Below are 13,851 nucleotides of genomic sequence, written 5' to 3' on the forward strand. Positions count from 1 at the left end.
GCTCTGTGCTGACAGCTCGGAGCCTAAAGCCTGCTTCAGATTTTGTGTCTCCCTCTCTCTGCCCCTCCCCAGCTCTCCCTCTCTAAAAAAAAATAAACATTTAAAAAATAATGTTTTATTATTTTTTTTCTTCATTTTAAAACCTTGAATTAGTAATGATGAGAGTCAAGTAACATAAAAGTAAGGTGTGCACTAAGAGTTTAAGTGTGATTTATATCAAAAGTGGAGCCATTAGGATTTGGGGAGAACTGGAACTTGGTTGGAAATATGATAAGTTTAAGTACTGCCAGGCCCAGAAGACCTGGGTGTTGCAGAAGTATGGTCAGATTAAAGCCCTGGGTTGAAGGCATAGGTAGGGATGGTGGGAGGGATATTAATCCTATATGCTTAACCTTCAAGTCCTAGGCTCAGCTGAATTGGGTTTAACTGGGGTAATCGAAATTTGGAAATCGAAATTAGCAGTAAAAGGGGTGCCAGGTGGCTCAGTCAGTTAAGCATCTGATTTTTGATTTTGGCTCAGGTCATGATCTTACGGTTTGTGAGTTTGAGACCCATGTTGGGCTCTGTGCTGATAGCACAGAGCTTTCTTGGGATCCTTTCTCTCCCCCCCTCTTTCTCTCTGCCCCTCCCCCACTTGATCTCTCTGTGTCTAAAAATAAATAAATAAACATTTAAAAATAGGAAAATAAAAGAAATTATCAGCAAAAGGCCTTATCTGTTTTCCTGTTGACAACAGACTCTTAAGTCACCCTGTATTGCTATTTATTTCTTATGAGTACCCTTTGCAGGTTACTGTTGCTAAGGAAGGGATGTTTTCAAGGGCATCTTTCTTTCTCACTCTAGGAACCCTGGATGGGAATTCCCCTCCTCAGCGGAAGGATGTGGACAGTTATTTCTTCCTGCTCTTCAGTGTGGTAGATGAGAACCTTAGCTGGCATATTGATGAGAACATTGTCACTTACTGCTCAGACCCTGCCTCAGTAGACAAAGAAGATGAGGCCTTTCAGGAAAGCAATAGGATGCATGGTGAGCTGGGAGAGGGTGGCCACACCATGATAGTGAAGACTGATGGAGAGTTTGTACTGGGCCTAGCATTTGGTGGGTACTTTCACATATTTGGTTCTTTTTAACTTCACAAGAACTTAAAATAGTAGGTATCTTTTCTCTGTTTTACCTATAAGGAAACTGAGGATCCAGGATCACAGCTAACAGATCTGTCAGCTGTTATCCAGCTAACAGATAAACTGCACAGCTAAAATTCTAACCCTTATCTGTCTTCCTGCACAGTCTGTGCTCTTGCCATTAGATGCCCTGCCTTCTAATGTGGAATGGCCTAGGTTATCAATTCTAAAGTCAAGTACTATATGCTCAGTCACTCAGGGTGAGGGTTGCCCACTGATATAATTAGTCAACATTTCTTTGTCCTAAAAAGGTTAGAAGAATTACCCACTTTGTGGGGGGAAATGGTTGGCAATGAGGGAGTTGATCATCTTAATTAATCCAAAACAAACTAAAGACACAAAAGCCCTGAGTCATGAGCAGATAACTTATTTTAGTAATAGAAACAATTTGATTTTATTTTTGTTTAATTAAGAAAGGGATTTACTTCTTCTCAAAGCCAGACAATTCCAAGGGGAGGCGAAAACTCAGATGGAAGATGTAGGGATGGCTTGCACAGTTCAAATTTATCTTTAGTGTTACACCAATTGCTTTTGATAACCATGGTAATTAGTTAACTTGAAAATTGTCCTGTGGAAATTTCCGAAGGAAATTGGCCTGGAATGAAAGATTAGCTTGCAAAATAAACCCCATTCTTTAGAAAACTTCTTCAGATTTCTGGGTTGGAATCTTGGTTCTATCACTTAATAGCTCTGTGGCTTTGGCAGAGAAGTAACTTTATTTCTCTGAGCCTTGGTTTTCTCGTTGTTTGTTTGAGAGCAACAATATCTGCTTATTTCCCAGGAGTGTTTGTAAGGTTTTAAATGAAATAAAGCATATGGTCAACATAGTCTACTTTTTAAAAATTTATTTAAATGTTATCTATTATTATTGTCAGATGGCAAACCTTCTCCCATTAGGCTGTATTTTCCTAACTCTGATATTTTATTTGGATTTTTATTTGCAGCAATCAATGGCTTTGTTTTTGGTAACTTACCAGATCTAAGCATGTGTGCACAGAAGCGTGTGGCCTGGCACTTGTTTGGCATGGGCAATGAAGTAGATGTCCACACAGCTTTCTTCCATGGACAAATACTAACCATCCGGGGCCACCGCACTGATGTGGCTCACATCTTTCCAGCCACCTTTGTGACTGCTGAGATGGTGCCTCAGGAACCTGGCACCTGGTTGATTAGCTGTCAAGTGAATAGTCACTTGCGAGGTGAGATTAAGCAACTCTGACCCTTGAAGTATAGAAGGGAGATGGCATTAATGGTCATCAGGTGTCTGGAGCCATAAGATAGGTCTTTCAGGTGGGACAGCTAGGTATAAAGAATGAAATACTAGACTAGAATTCTGGGACCTAGCCAGGACTTTCCCTAGCTCAGCAGTTAACTTGCTGTCCTCTTTGCTCGGAATTTGAAGGAATTAAGATCTGGAGCAATTTGCAGCTTATTGAACAGGGAATGAAGGAGAGAGTAAAGAAGAGTAAGGCTTCTTCAGGAGATCATAGAGTACTGTGAACAAGTAGTGATGCTCTAGTTGGGAACCAACAGTTATAGGGGTAGAAGATTTGGTTTTCAGAGAGAACATTGTTGAAGTAATGACATAGTGCATTGAGAAGCATCAAAGGAGAAGGAGAATATATGAGACAATGAAAAGAGCACTAGATGAGTGATTAGAAGGTTTGAGATATTGTCTCACCTCTGTCAAAAACTCACTGTATGACTTTGGAAAAGTGTTTTCCCATATATAGACCTCATTTTCCACATCTATAAAATTTGTTAGTCTACATACTAAGATCATTGCTAGCTCTTTCTTTTTTTTTTCTTTCAAATTTTTATTTAAATTCTAGTTAGGTAACATATAGTATAATATTGAGCTCACACTTTCTAGCATTATTTGATATATGATAAATTAGGTGGATCTCAGGAAGGTAATATGAGCCAGCCAGAAAAGCCTGAATTCAAATCTTGGTTCTACCAGTTGTTTAATTAACTTTGGTTGAGCTCAGGTAACTTCTCTGAGAGAAGAACATAAGCATTCCAATTTGCAGTTAAAAGATAGGATTATAAATCTCAGTTTCACCATTGACGAGCTGTGTAATCTTGGGCAAGTTTCTTAACCTCTCTGATCCTTAGTTTTCTTCATCTGCAAAAGGGCACATTAAAAGTTTGTTTCACAAGACTTTTAATCCTCATAATCATATGAGGATTGAAGGAGGTAACATATGTAAAGGTAACATAAGGTATTATTATCCGTTATTACTATGCATACCTCAATGTAAATTCTTGCACATTTGGAGATACTATTTAGAATTCAAATTTTCCTGGGGTGCCTGGGTGGCTCAGTTGGTTACGCATCTGACTTCAGCTCAGGTCATGACCTCACGGTTTGTGAGTTTGAGCCCCGCATCAGGCTCTGTGCTGACAGCTCAGAACCTGGAGTCTGCTTCAGATTCTGTGTCTCCCTCTCTCTCTGCCCCTCCCCTGCTCATGTTCCGTCTGTCCCTCTCTCTCTCTCAAGAATAAATAAACATTATTATTATGATTATTTAGAATTTGAATTTTCCTGACATCCCCAAGTCTGCAGCTTCATCTCTATGTATAGAAGAAGTTCCATTATTTTGGGAACTTTCCAGTTTACATGTAACTTACTTCCCTTTTTCTTCTTACTCCTCTTTTTAAAAAAATGTGATGCTCCTGCCAGCCCAGTGGTAGATTTCCCTATTCTCCTCATTTACAAAACAGGGGTTAAAACTCAGATCTAGGAAGTGACTGGCCTAAGGTCATATAGCGAGTGATAAGGATTAGATTTGAACTCAGGTATTTCTGACTTCAAACTCTGTGATGTTGCTACAATGTAAGCCTTTTGAAGAAGCAAGAATGTGATCTAGTAAACAAACAAGTGGTGGTGAGCAAGTGAAGGTACTTGAATTCCCACATGGAATTCCCACATGGAATGCTCCCTTTCTCCCAGTCATGCTGTTAAGGAGTAAAAGAAAGTGGCATAGTGAAGGGGGGTTGGTAACAGGAGAAGGAGGAAGGTGGGTCATCTGGGTATATGACCTGTTGGGTAGAATGGATCCAGCCATTATGTCCTTCCTCCAGATGGCATGCAAGCACTCTACCAGGTCAAGTCTTGCTCCATGACTCCTCCCATGAACCAACTCACAGGCAAAGTCCGGCAGTACTTCATTGAGGCCCGTGAGATTCTATGGGACTATGGCCCGATGGGACATGATGGGAGTACTGGGAAGAATTTGAAGGAGCCAGGCAGGTAAGAGGCAGTGGGCTTCCTCCCCCAGCTCCTGGGACCAGCCCACCACCTATTACACCCTCTCAGAAATCTTTCACTTCACATAGACGTTACAATCATTGTCTGGCTGGAATTACATGACACAACTGTTAGCAAAATTCTTGTGGTCCCTTAGAGAGTTTGCTCTTGGGAAGCTACAAAGATTTTTGTAGGGTTATGTCATATTCTCAGCAAAGGATCCAAGTAGAGTTTGGGATTGCTCCTGTTATGATTCCAGGCCACATTCAGAAAATAAAACTCAAAAGAAACCAGAACAGTTGAAATGGCATTTATCCAATTCTTCTTTATTTGACTCATTGTTTACCTCATGGTCCCTTCCTTTCTTTTCTACAGCCTGAAGGAGGCAATTGAAAAGGAGTGTAAAAAGCACTGTGAGAAATGTAGGAAGAGTGGGAGAAACCCACATTGTAGCCATTCCATTCTCACCCTTTTGGAAGAACTTCTCCAAATTCTCCTACCTCACCCATGAATCATGTAGGGAAAATAGAGCAGAAGGTTAGTTCCCTATTCAGTTGCTAGGTCTTAACTTATACTGACTCACTGGGCTATCAGTGATTCCAGATCTTTTACAGAAGAGGTACTTAGTAAATGACTAGGAGAGTTTTGGGTGGAATATTCTAGGGCACCTGTCGTGTTTATTCTTCTAGTGAGGAATAATGGAATGAATCTGTAGAAACCATAAAAAAGTAGGAACTTGGATCTCAGCATAGCTTCTAGAATCTCCAACTGTGCTTGCTAAGTTTGTTGGCTTTCACTTTTAAGTTAAGAATATTTTTTATTAAGGTGAGAAAGGATCTTGAATACATGAGGATAATTAGGACATGTATAAGGCTATGTAACTTAAGAGGGCAGAACTTTTCCCATTGTCTGGAACTTGCTAAGGGAAGATTTCAGCCTACTGTAAAGAATCCCAACCATTAAAACTCCAATAACAAGAAGGATTGTTTTCTCTGAAAATAAGTCCCCTGACCTTTGAAAGACTCAAGCAGGCAGAAGCTATATATCATTAATTAGTGGTGTCATCAAAGGATATAATTTCACTGTGTGGAATTTAACCTGGGTTATCCCTGAGGTTCTTACTAAACATAAGTACCCATAACTTAATGAGACCAAGGATGAGATGGGGATCTATATGATATATAATTAAATCATATGACATTTACCTCTTTATATCCAGTGGCTCAGATAAATTCTTCCAGAAGAGCTCCAGTCGAATTGGGGGCACTTACTGGAAAGTCCGATATGAAGCCTTCCAAGATGAGACATTCCAGGAAAAGGTGCAGATAGAGGAAAATACGCATCTTGGAATCCTGGGTGAGGAATTTTTAACATATGAAATTCATTTACTGGAACCTGAGAACTGGTGAGGACTTAGACACTGGAACCTGGGGAACCTCAGAGGTACACTTGAAACAAGCATCTCCCAAACTGAGTCCTGAGGGATGAATATCTGGTGAAAAAAAGGCTACAAGTCTGAATGTGTTTGCAAAACACTAGGTTAAACGTGGTCAAATAGTGTTTTCTGCAGGACTTCTCATAAACTTGTATTTATTTTTGTTCATCAAAAATATTCAAAATGTGAAGAATATATAGAATTCATCATACTTAATTCCTGAACTTTTTATTAGTGAACATCTTCTGGTAACACTGTTATACAGATCACACTTTAATTTTTTTTAACATTTGTTTATTCTTGGGGGGGGGCAGAGAGAGAGGGAGACACAGAATCTGAAGTAGGGTCCAGACTCCGAGCTGTCAGCACAGAACCCAACATGGGGCTTGAACCCACAAGCTGCAAGATCATGACCTGAGTTGAAGTTGGATGCCTAACTGACTGAGCCACCCAAGCGTCCCCAGATTACACTTTTAGAAGTTCTTCTCTAGGTGTATTTCTGAAGGGATATACAAGGCAGTAAGACTGTTCAGGTTCCTGGCAATATGAGACCAGGAACAGACTGGCATGACATGCAGACATGCTTGCTATGGTGAGGGATATAGTACAAGGTTTAAAGCCTGATCCTGGATAACGCATCCAGAAGAATAATATTCTGTAAAGCACAGATATAGCAAAGTTGGGTGTGGTTTAGCCACTTGGTAGAGCCAGGAAGTAAAATAGATTGGATAGAAGAAAACTTTTGTAATGAAAGTAATGGAATTGGCCATGTTCTGGGGTTAAGTGTGTGTCAGTTGATTCTAGGAAATATGAACATAGACAACAGGTATTACATCTGCTGGACAGGAAGATGCAAGGAGCAGAAAGCCACTTTGGGAAAGAAGGTGGACCGTGAGTATTAAGAAGCTATCATTAGCTGGTGTCCAGTATGAGTTTCAGTCTTCTTTGTTCAACATTTTTATTGGGAAAACATACATATAGCATAAAATTTAACATCTTAACCATTTTAAGTGTACACTTCAACGGCATTAAATACATTTCATAGTGTTGTGTAATCATCACCACTATCCATCTTCATAAATCTTTTCATCTTATGAAACTGAAACTTTACACCCATTAAACAATAACTTCCCATTCTTCCCTCTCCCTAGTTCCTGACAACTGTTGTACTTTCTGTCTCTATGATTTTAACTACTCAAAGTGCCTCATATAAGAGGAATCATGCAGTATTTGTCTGTCCATGACCAGCATATTTCACTTAGCAATCACATTGCAGCATATTGCAGAATTTCCTTCCTTTTTTTCTTGTCATCTATCATTCTCATGTCTTTATTTTTTATTAAATTTAAAAATTTTAATTCTCTTATAGTTAACATACAGTGTTATATTTGTTTCAGGTGTATGATACAGTGATTCAACTGCATATAACATAACACCCAGTGCTCATCATGACAAGTGCACACCTTAATCCTCACCACCTATTTACCCCATACACCCATGTCCCCTGCCCCTGGTAAATAGTTTGTTTTTTATAGTTAAGAATCTATTTCTTGGTTTCTCTATCTCTCTCTTTTTTTTCCTTTGTTCCTTTGTTTTGTTTCTTAAATTCCACATATGATGGATATTGTATGGTATTTATTGTTCTCTGGCTGACTAATTTCACATTATACTCTCTAGCTTCATCCAAGTTAGTGCACATCAAAAGATTTCATTCTTTTTCGTGGTTTAATAATATTTCATTGTATGTGTATATTATATTTTGTTTATCCATTCATCTATCAGTGGACACTTTGGTTGCATCCACATTTTGGCTATTGAGAATAATGCTACTATGAATATGGGTGTACAATATCTCTTTGAGACATGCTTTGGATACATTTTGTTATGTGCACAGAAGTGGAAATGCTGTATAATACGGTAAATTTATTTTTTTAAATTTTCTAAGGAACCACTGTACTCTTTTCCATAGTGGCTGTAACATTTTGTATTTCCACCAACAGTGCACAAGGGTTCCAATTTCTCCACATCCTTGCCAATGCTTGTTTTCTCTTTTGTTTTGTTTTGTACTGTATTGTTTTTGTTTTGATAGTAACCATCCTAAGAGGTATGAGGAGGTATCCCATTGTATTTTTGATTATCATTTCCCTAATAATTGGTGATGTTGAATATCCTTCCGTGTTCCTATTGGTCATTTGTACATTTTTAAATTTAAATTCAAGTTAGTTGACATACAGGGTAGTCTTGGCTTCAGGGTCCTTTGTGTATTCACTGGAGAAAAGTCTATTTAAGTCACTTGCCCATTTTTAGTTGAGTTTTTTTAATTTTTTGTTGTTGATTTTTAGGAGTTCCATATGCATTATTGATATTAATCTCCTATCAGACTTAGGAATTGCAAATATTTTTTTCCCCATTCTGTGGGTGGTTTTTAACTCTGTTTATAGTGTATTTTGATGCACAGTTAAAAAATACTGAAATTAATTATGTTTATTTTTTTCTCTTATTACCTATGCTTCTTGTGTCATATCTAAGAAATCATTAGCAAAGCAAATGTTGGGAAGATTTCGCCATATGTTTTCTTACCAGAGTTGTATAGTTTTAGATCTTAAATTTACGTCTTGAATATATTTTGAGTTAATATTTATATATGGTAATGAGGTATTAAATAGAAGTCCCACTTTATTGTTTTGCATGTGGAAATCCAGTTTTCTCAGCATTATATGTTTAAAAGACTGTTCCCACAGAAAAGGTCTCTTCAACAAATATTGGCAAAACTGGTCAGCTACATGCAAAATAATGGAACTGCACCACTTTCTTACACTATACACAAAAATAAATTCAAAATGGATTAAAGACCTAAATGTGAGACCTGAAATCATAAAAATCCTAGAAGAGAGCACAAGCATAAATGTCTCTGACATTGGCGGTATCAACCTTTTTCTAGATATGTATACTAAGGCAAGGGATATAAAGCTAAATAAACTATTGGGACAACATAAAAATAAGAAAGCTTCTGCACAGTAAAGGAAACAGTCAACAAAGCTAAAGGGCATCCTACCCTATTTGCAAATTATCAACCTAATATTTGCAAATTATTATCCAATAAGGAATTAGTATCTAAAATATATAAAGAAGTTACACAACTCAACACTCAAAAACAAATAATCCAATTAACCATGGGCAGAATAAATGAACAGACATTTCTCCAATGAGGACATTGAGATACCCAACAGACACATGATAAGATGCTCAACATTACTCATCATTAGGGAAATACAAGTCCAAACTACAATGAGGTATCCCCTCACACCTGTCAGAGTAGCTAAAATCAAAAACACAAGAAACAACAAGTGTTGACAAGAATTTGGAGAGAAGAGATCCCTTTTGCACAGTTGGTGGGAATGCAAAGTGGTGCACCCACTTTGGAAAACAGTATGGAGGTTCCATAAAAAGTTAAAAATAGAACTACCCTAGAATCCAGTAATCACACTACTGCATATCTACCCCCAAAATATAAACACTAAATCAAAATACAATGCTAAACCAAAGGGATACAACCATCTGTATGTTTATAGAAGCATTACTTACAATAAGCAGATTATGGAAGCAGCCCAAGTGTCCATTGATATAAGAAGATATACAGATAGATAGATAGATATAGATATACATCTATCTATATACATATATATATATATGTATATATATATACACACACACACACACATATATATATATATATATATACACACACACACATATATCTTCTTTATATATAATTCAGCCATAAAAAATAATGAAAGCTTGCAATTTGCACCAACATGGATGGTGCTAGAGAGTATAATGCTAAATGAAAAATGTCAGTCAGAGAAAGATAAATACCATATGATTTGACTTCTATGTGTAATTTAAGTAACAAAACAAATGAGCAAAGGAAAACAAAGAGAGAGAGAGAAAGAAATAAAGAAGCAAAACAAGAAACAGACTCTTAACTATAAAGAAAAAACTGTTGGTTACCAGAGGGGAGGTGCGTGGGGGGGATGGGTGAAATAGGTGGTGGGGATTAAGGAGGGCACTTGTGACGAGCACCAGATGTTGTATTGAAGTGTTGAATCATTATATTATACACCTGAAGCTAATATAACACTGTATGTTAAATACACTGAAGTTAAAGTAAGAATAAAAATAAAGAAGAAAATACACTTGCTAGTTACAATTCTATTCAGACTTTCTATTTCTTTATGCTTTAGTCTTGGTAGGTTTTCTGTTCTAGGACTTTTTCCATTTCATCTAGGTTACCCAATTTGTCAGTATACAATCATTCATAGTACTATCTTACAATATTTTTTATTTCTGTAGAATTGGTAATAAAGTCTTCACTTTTATTTCTTATTTTAGTAATTTGAGTCTTATCTATTTTCTCTTAATCCATATCTATGACAGTTAGTCAATTTTGTTGATCTTTTCAGAGAATCAACTTTTGGTTTCATTGATTTTCTTTATTGTTTTTCTTTTCTATATCTCATTTATCTCTGATCTAGTCTTTATCAGTTTCTTCCTTCTTCTATTTTTGGATTTAGTTTGTTTTCTTTCCCTAATTCTTTAATTTGTAAAATAAGTTGTTGATTTGAGATGTTTTTTCAATGTAAATATTTATAGTTATAAAGGTCTCCCTTAGCACATTTTCCATGGCATCACATTTTGCTATGTTGTGTTTTCATTTTCATTTGATTCTTGGATCATAGGTGCAGCATTAGGTGTGGAAAGTGAGTAGAAAACAAACCAGAAACACTGAACTAGGGTTTAAGCCTGCACAAATGCTCAGGGTATTGTCTTGGTACTTCTGGTTAATCTCAAAGATGACTGAGCTAAGTTAGAGGTGGTGAATAGTGGAACAAAAACGGCTCCATGAATCATGGCCCAACTACCTAGTTCAGGACCTGGATAGAGGATATAATAATTTTATATGCTCAGAATTGGTTTAGGCTTGAGGCAAGATCAGATAGTTAGATGTATCTTACTAGGAAATGCAGCTATGGGAATTGGGGCAATAAACGTAAGGGAAATGGGATTGAACCTGACAGTGGGGGTGGGTGAAAGACTTGGCTTTAAGTCATGATCTGTTTCTAATCAGTTATTTGAATTTGGGAACATCAATTCAACCTCTCTGAGCTGCAGTTTCCACATTTGTAAAATAAAAATATCCCCAATATAATGTTTGAAGATCCAAATGAGATAATGAATTTAAAAAAGAAGTTTTTTATAGCTGTCAATTGCAACACACTTATAAGGGATTATTTTTATTATTACACAGGGAGGGTTTATCTTTTTCACTTCCTTTTTCTTTCCCTCCCTCTTATTTTGTCAACGTTTATTTATTTTTGGGACAGAGAGAGACAGAGCATGAACGGGGGAGGGGCAGAGAGAGAGGGAGACACAGAATCGGAAACAGGCTCCAGGCTCTGAGCCATCAGCCCAGAGCCTGACGCGGGGCTCGAACTCACGGACCGCGAGATCGTGACCTGGCTGAAGTCGGACGCTTAACCGACTGCGCCACCCAGGTGCCCCTTATTTTGTTTCCATCCTCCCTGGTCATCTCTGTTTTCATTCCCATTGTCTCTCCTTTCCATCTTCCAGGACCAGTGATCCGGGCTGAGGTGGGTGACACCATCCAGGTGATCTTTTACAACCGTGCTTCCCAGCCATTCAGCATACAGCCTCATGGAGTCTTTTATGAGAAAGATTATGAAGGAACAGTGTACAATAATGGTGAGCAAGCAGGGTTTCCAACTGATGTGGGCTGCAGTAAATATCAAGTAGCTCTTGAGGACAAATAAATAGGGGAGGAAATGAGGGAAGAGACAGAATTAATTGCCTTGCATGGATATTGTTGAATGCATGCATGATATTACAGTGAAGCAGAGCTGGGCTAAAAAAGAGACATATTCTTTCAAATATATTTCACATATATATTTCAAAATGATTGACATTTCAATGATATTTGTTTTTCCCATCCATGAGCATGGACTGTCTTTCAATTTCTTTGTTTTGTCTTCAGTTTCTTTCATCAGTGTTTTATAGTTTTCAGAGTACAGGTCTTTCACTTCTTTGGTTAGGTTGATTTCTAGGTTCTTATTTTGGTGCACTTGTAAATGGGATTATTTCTTAATTTTTTTCTGCTATATCATTATTAGTGTATAGAAATGCAACATATTTCTGCACATTTAATTTGTGTATCCTGGACTTTACTGAATTAATTTGCCATTGCCAGTATCTTTTTTGTGGAATCTTTAGGGTTTTCTTTAGATAGTATCATGTCATCTGCAAACAGTGAAAGTTTTACTTCTTTATTACCAATTTGGGTGCTTTTTATTTCTTTTTGTTGTCTAATTGCTGTGGCTAGAATTTCCAGTACTATGTTGAATGAAAGTAGTGAGTGGACATACTTTCCTTGTTTCTGACTTTAGGGGGAAAGCTGTCAGTTTTCACCGATTGAGTATTATGTTCTCTGTAGGTTTTTCATATATGGCCTTTAAGGTTAGTATCCAAAATATATAAAGAACTCATACAACTCAACACTCAAAAAAATAAATAATTCAATTAAAAATGAACAGAAGATATGAACAGACATTTCTCCAAATAAGACATCCAGAAGGCCAACAGACACATGAAAAGATGCTCAACACAACTCATCATTAGGGAAATGCAAATCAAACTACAATAAGATATCACCTCATGCCTGTCAGAATGACAAAAATCAAAAACACAAGAAACAACAGGTGTTGATGAGACTGTGGAGAAACAAGAACCCTCTTACACTGTTGGTTGGAATGCAAACTGGTGCAGCCACTATGGAAAACAGTATGGAGGTTTTTCAAAAAGTGAAAATTAGAACTACCCTATGATCCATTAATTTCATATTGGGTATACACCCACAAAATACAAAAAACACTACATTGAATATCATGTCATCTGCAAATATTTAAAGTTTTTCTTCTTCCTTGGTGATTTTGATTTTTTTTTAATTTCTTTTGTTGTCTGGTTGTGGCTAGGACTTCCAGTACAATGTTAAATAACATTGGTAAGAGTGAACATCATTATCTTGTTCCTGACCACAGTGGAAAAGACCAAATTATTGGTTGCTGGAGGGAAGGTGGATGTGGGATGGGTGAAATAGGTGATGGGGACAAAGGAGTGCACTTATTGTGATGAGCACTGAGTGTTGTATGGAAGTGGTGAATCACTATATGGTACACCTGAAATTAATATTACACTGTATTTTAGTGAACTAAACTTTAAATAATAAAAACTTTAAAAATTCCCCAAAACACTAATTTAGAGGGATACACACAGCCTTATGTTTACAGCAGCATTATTTACAATAGCCAAACTATGGAAGAAGACGAAGTGCCTATCAATAGGTGAATGGATAAATAAGTGACTATATATATATATATAGCCACATCTGCCTACTTTTTTATATTGTTTTGAAGTTTATATTTGAGAAAGAGATAGAGTGTGAGTGAGGGAGGGGCAGAGAAAGAGGGAAACACAGAATCCAAAGCAGGCTCCAGTCTCTGAGCTATTAGCACAGATCCCAATATAGGGCTCAAACTCACAAACCACGAGATCATGACCTGAGCTGAAGTTGGATGCTTAACCAACTGGGCCATCAAGTGCTCCCATGCAACATTTTCTTTATCCATTTATCAAAGGACATTTGGGCACTTTCAGTAACTTTGTATTGTTGATAGTGCTGCTATAAACGTTGAAGTGCATATGCCTCTTCAAATTTGCATTTTTGTATCCTTTGGATAAATACCTAGTAGTGCAATGGCTGGGTCATAGCGTAGTTCTAGTTTTAATTTTTTGAGGAACCTTCATACCGTTTTCCAGAGTGGCTGCACCAGTTTGCATTCCTACCAACAGTCCAAAAGAGTTCCCCTTTCTTTGCATCCTCACCAACATCTGCTGTTTCCTGAGTTGTT

The 13,851-nt window shown here is 37.3% G+C and overlaps 1 protein-coding gene across 1 annotated transcript in view; it reads left to right on the plus strand.

Annotated features, from left to right (window-relative positions):
* Window positions 1–13,851, plus strand: part of HEPH (hephaestin) — an 82,702-nt gene that overhangs the window by 7,054 nt on the left and 61,797 nt on the right. The window contains exons 4-8 of the mRNA XM_043570332.1: window positions 844–1,026; window positions 2,126–2,380; window positions 4,269–4,437; window positions 5,654–5,790; window positions 11,501–11,632. Of these exons, the coding sequence (XP_043426267.1) occupies window positions 844–1,026; window positions 2,126–2,380; window positions 4,269–4,437; window positions 5,654–5,790; window positions 11,501–11,632 (876 nt within the window). The remainder of the gene's footprint in view (window positions 1–843; window positions 1,027–2,125; window positions 2,381–4,268; window positions 4,438–5,653; window positions 5,791–11,500; window positions 11,633–13,851) is intronic.

This window comes from Prionailurus bengalensis, chromosome X, assembly GCF_016509475.1.
Source record: "Prionailurus bengalensis isolate Pbe53 chromosome X, Fcat_Pben_1.1_paternal_pri, whole genome shotgun sequence".
Classification (NCBI taxonomy): domain Eukaryota; kingdom Metazoa; phylum Chordata; class Mammalia; order Carnivora; family Felidae; genus Prionailurus; species Prionailurus bengalensis.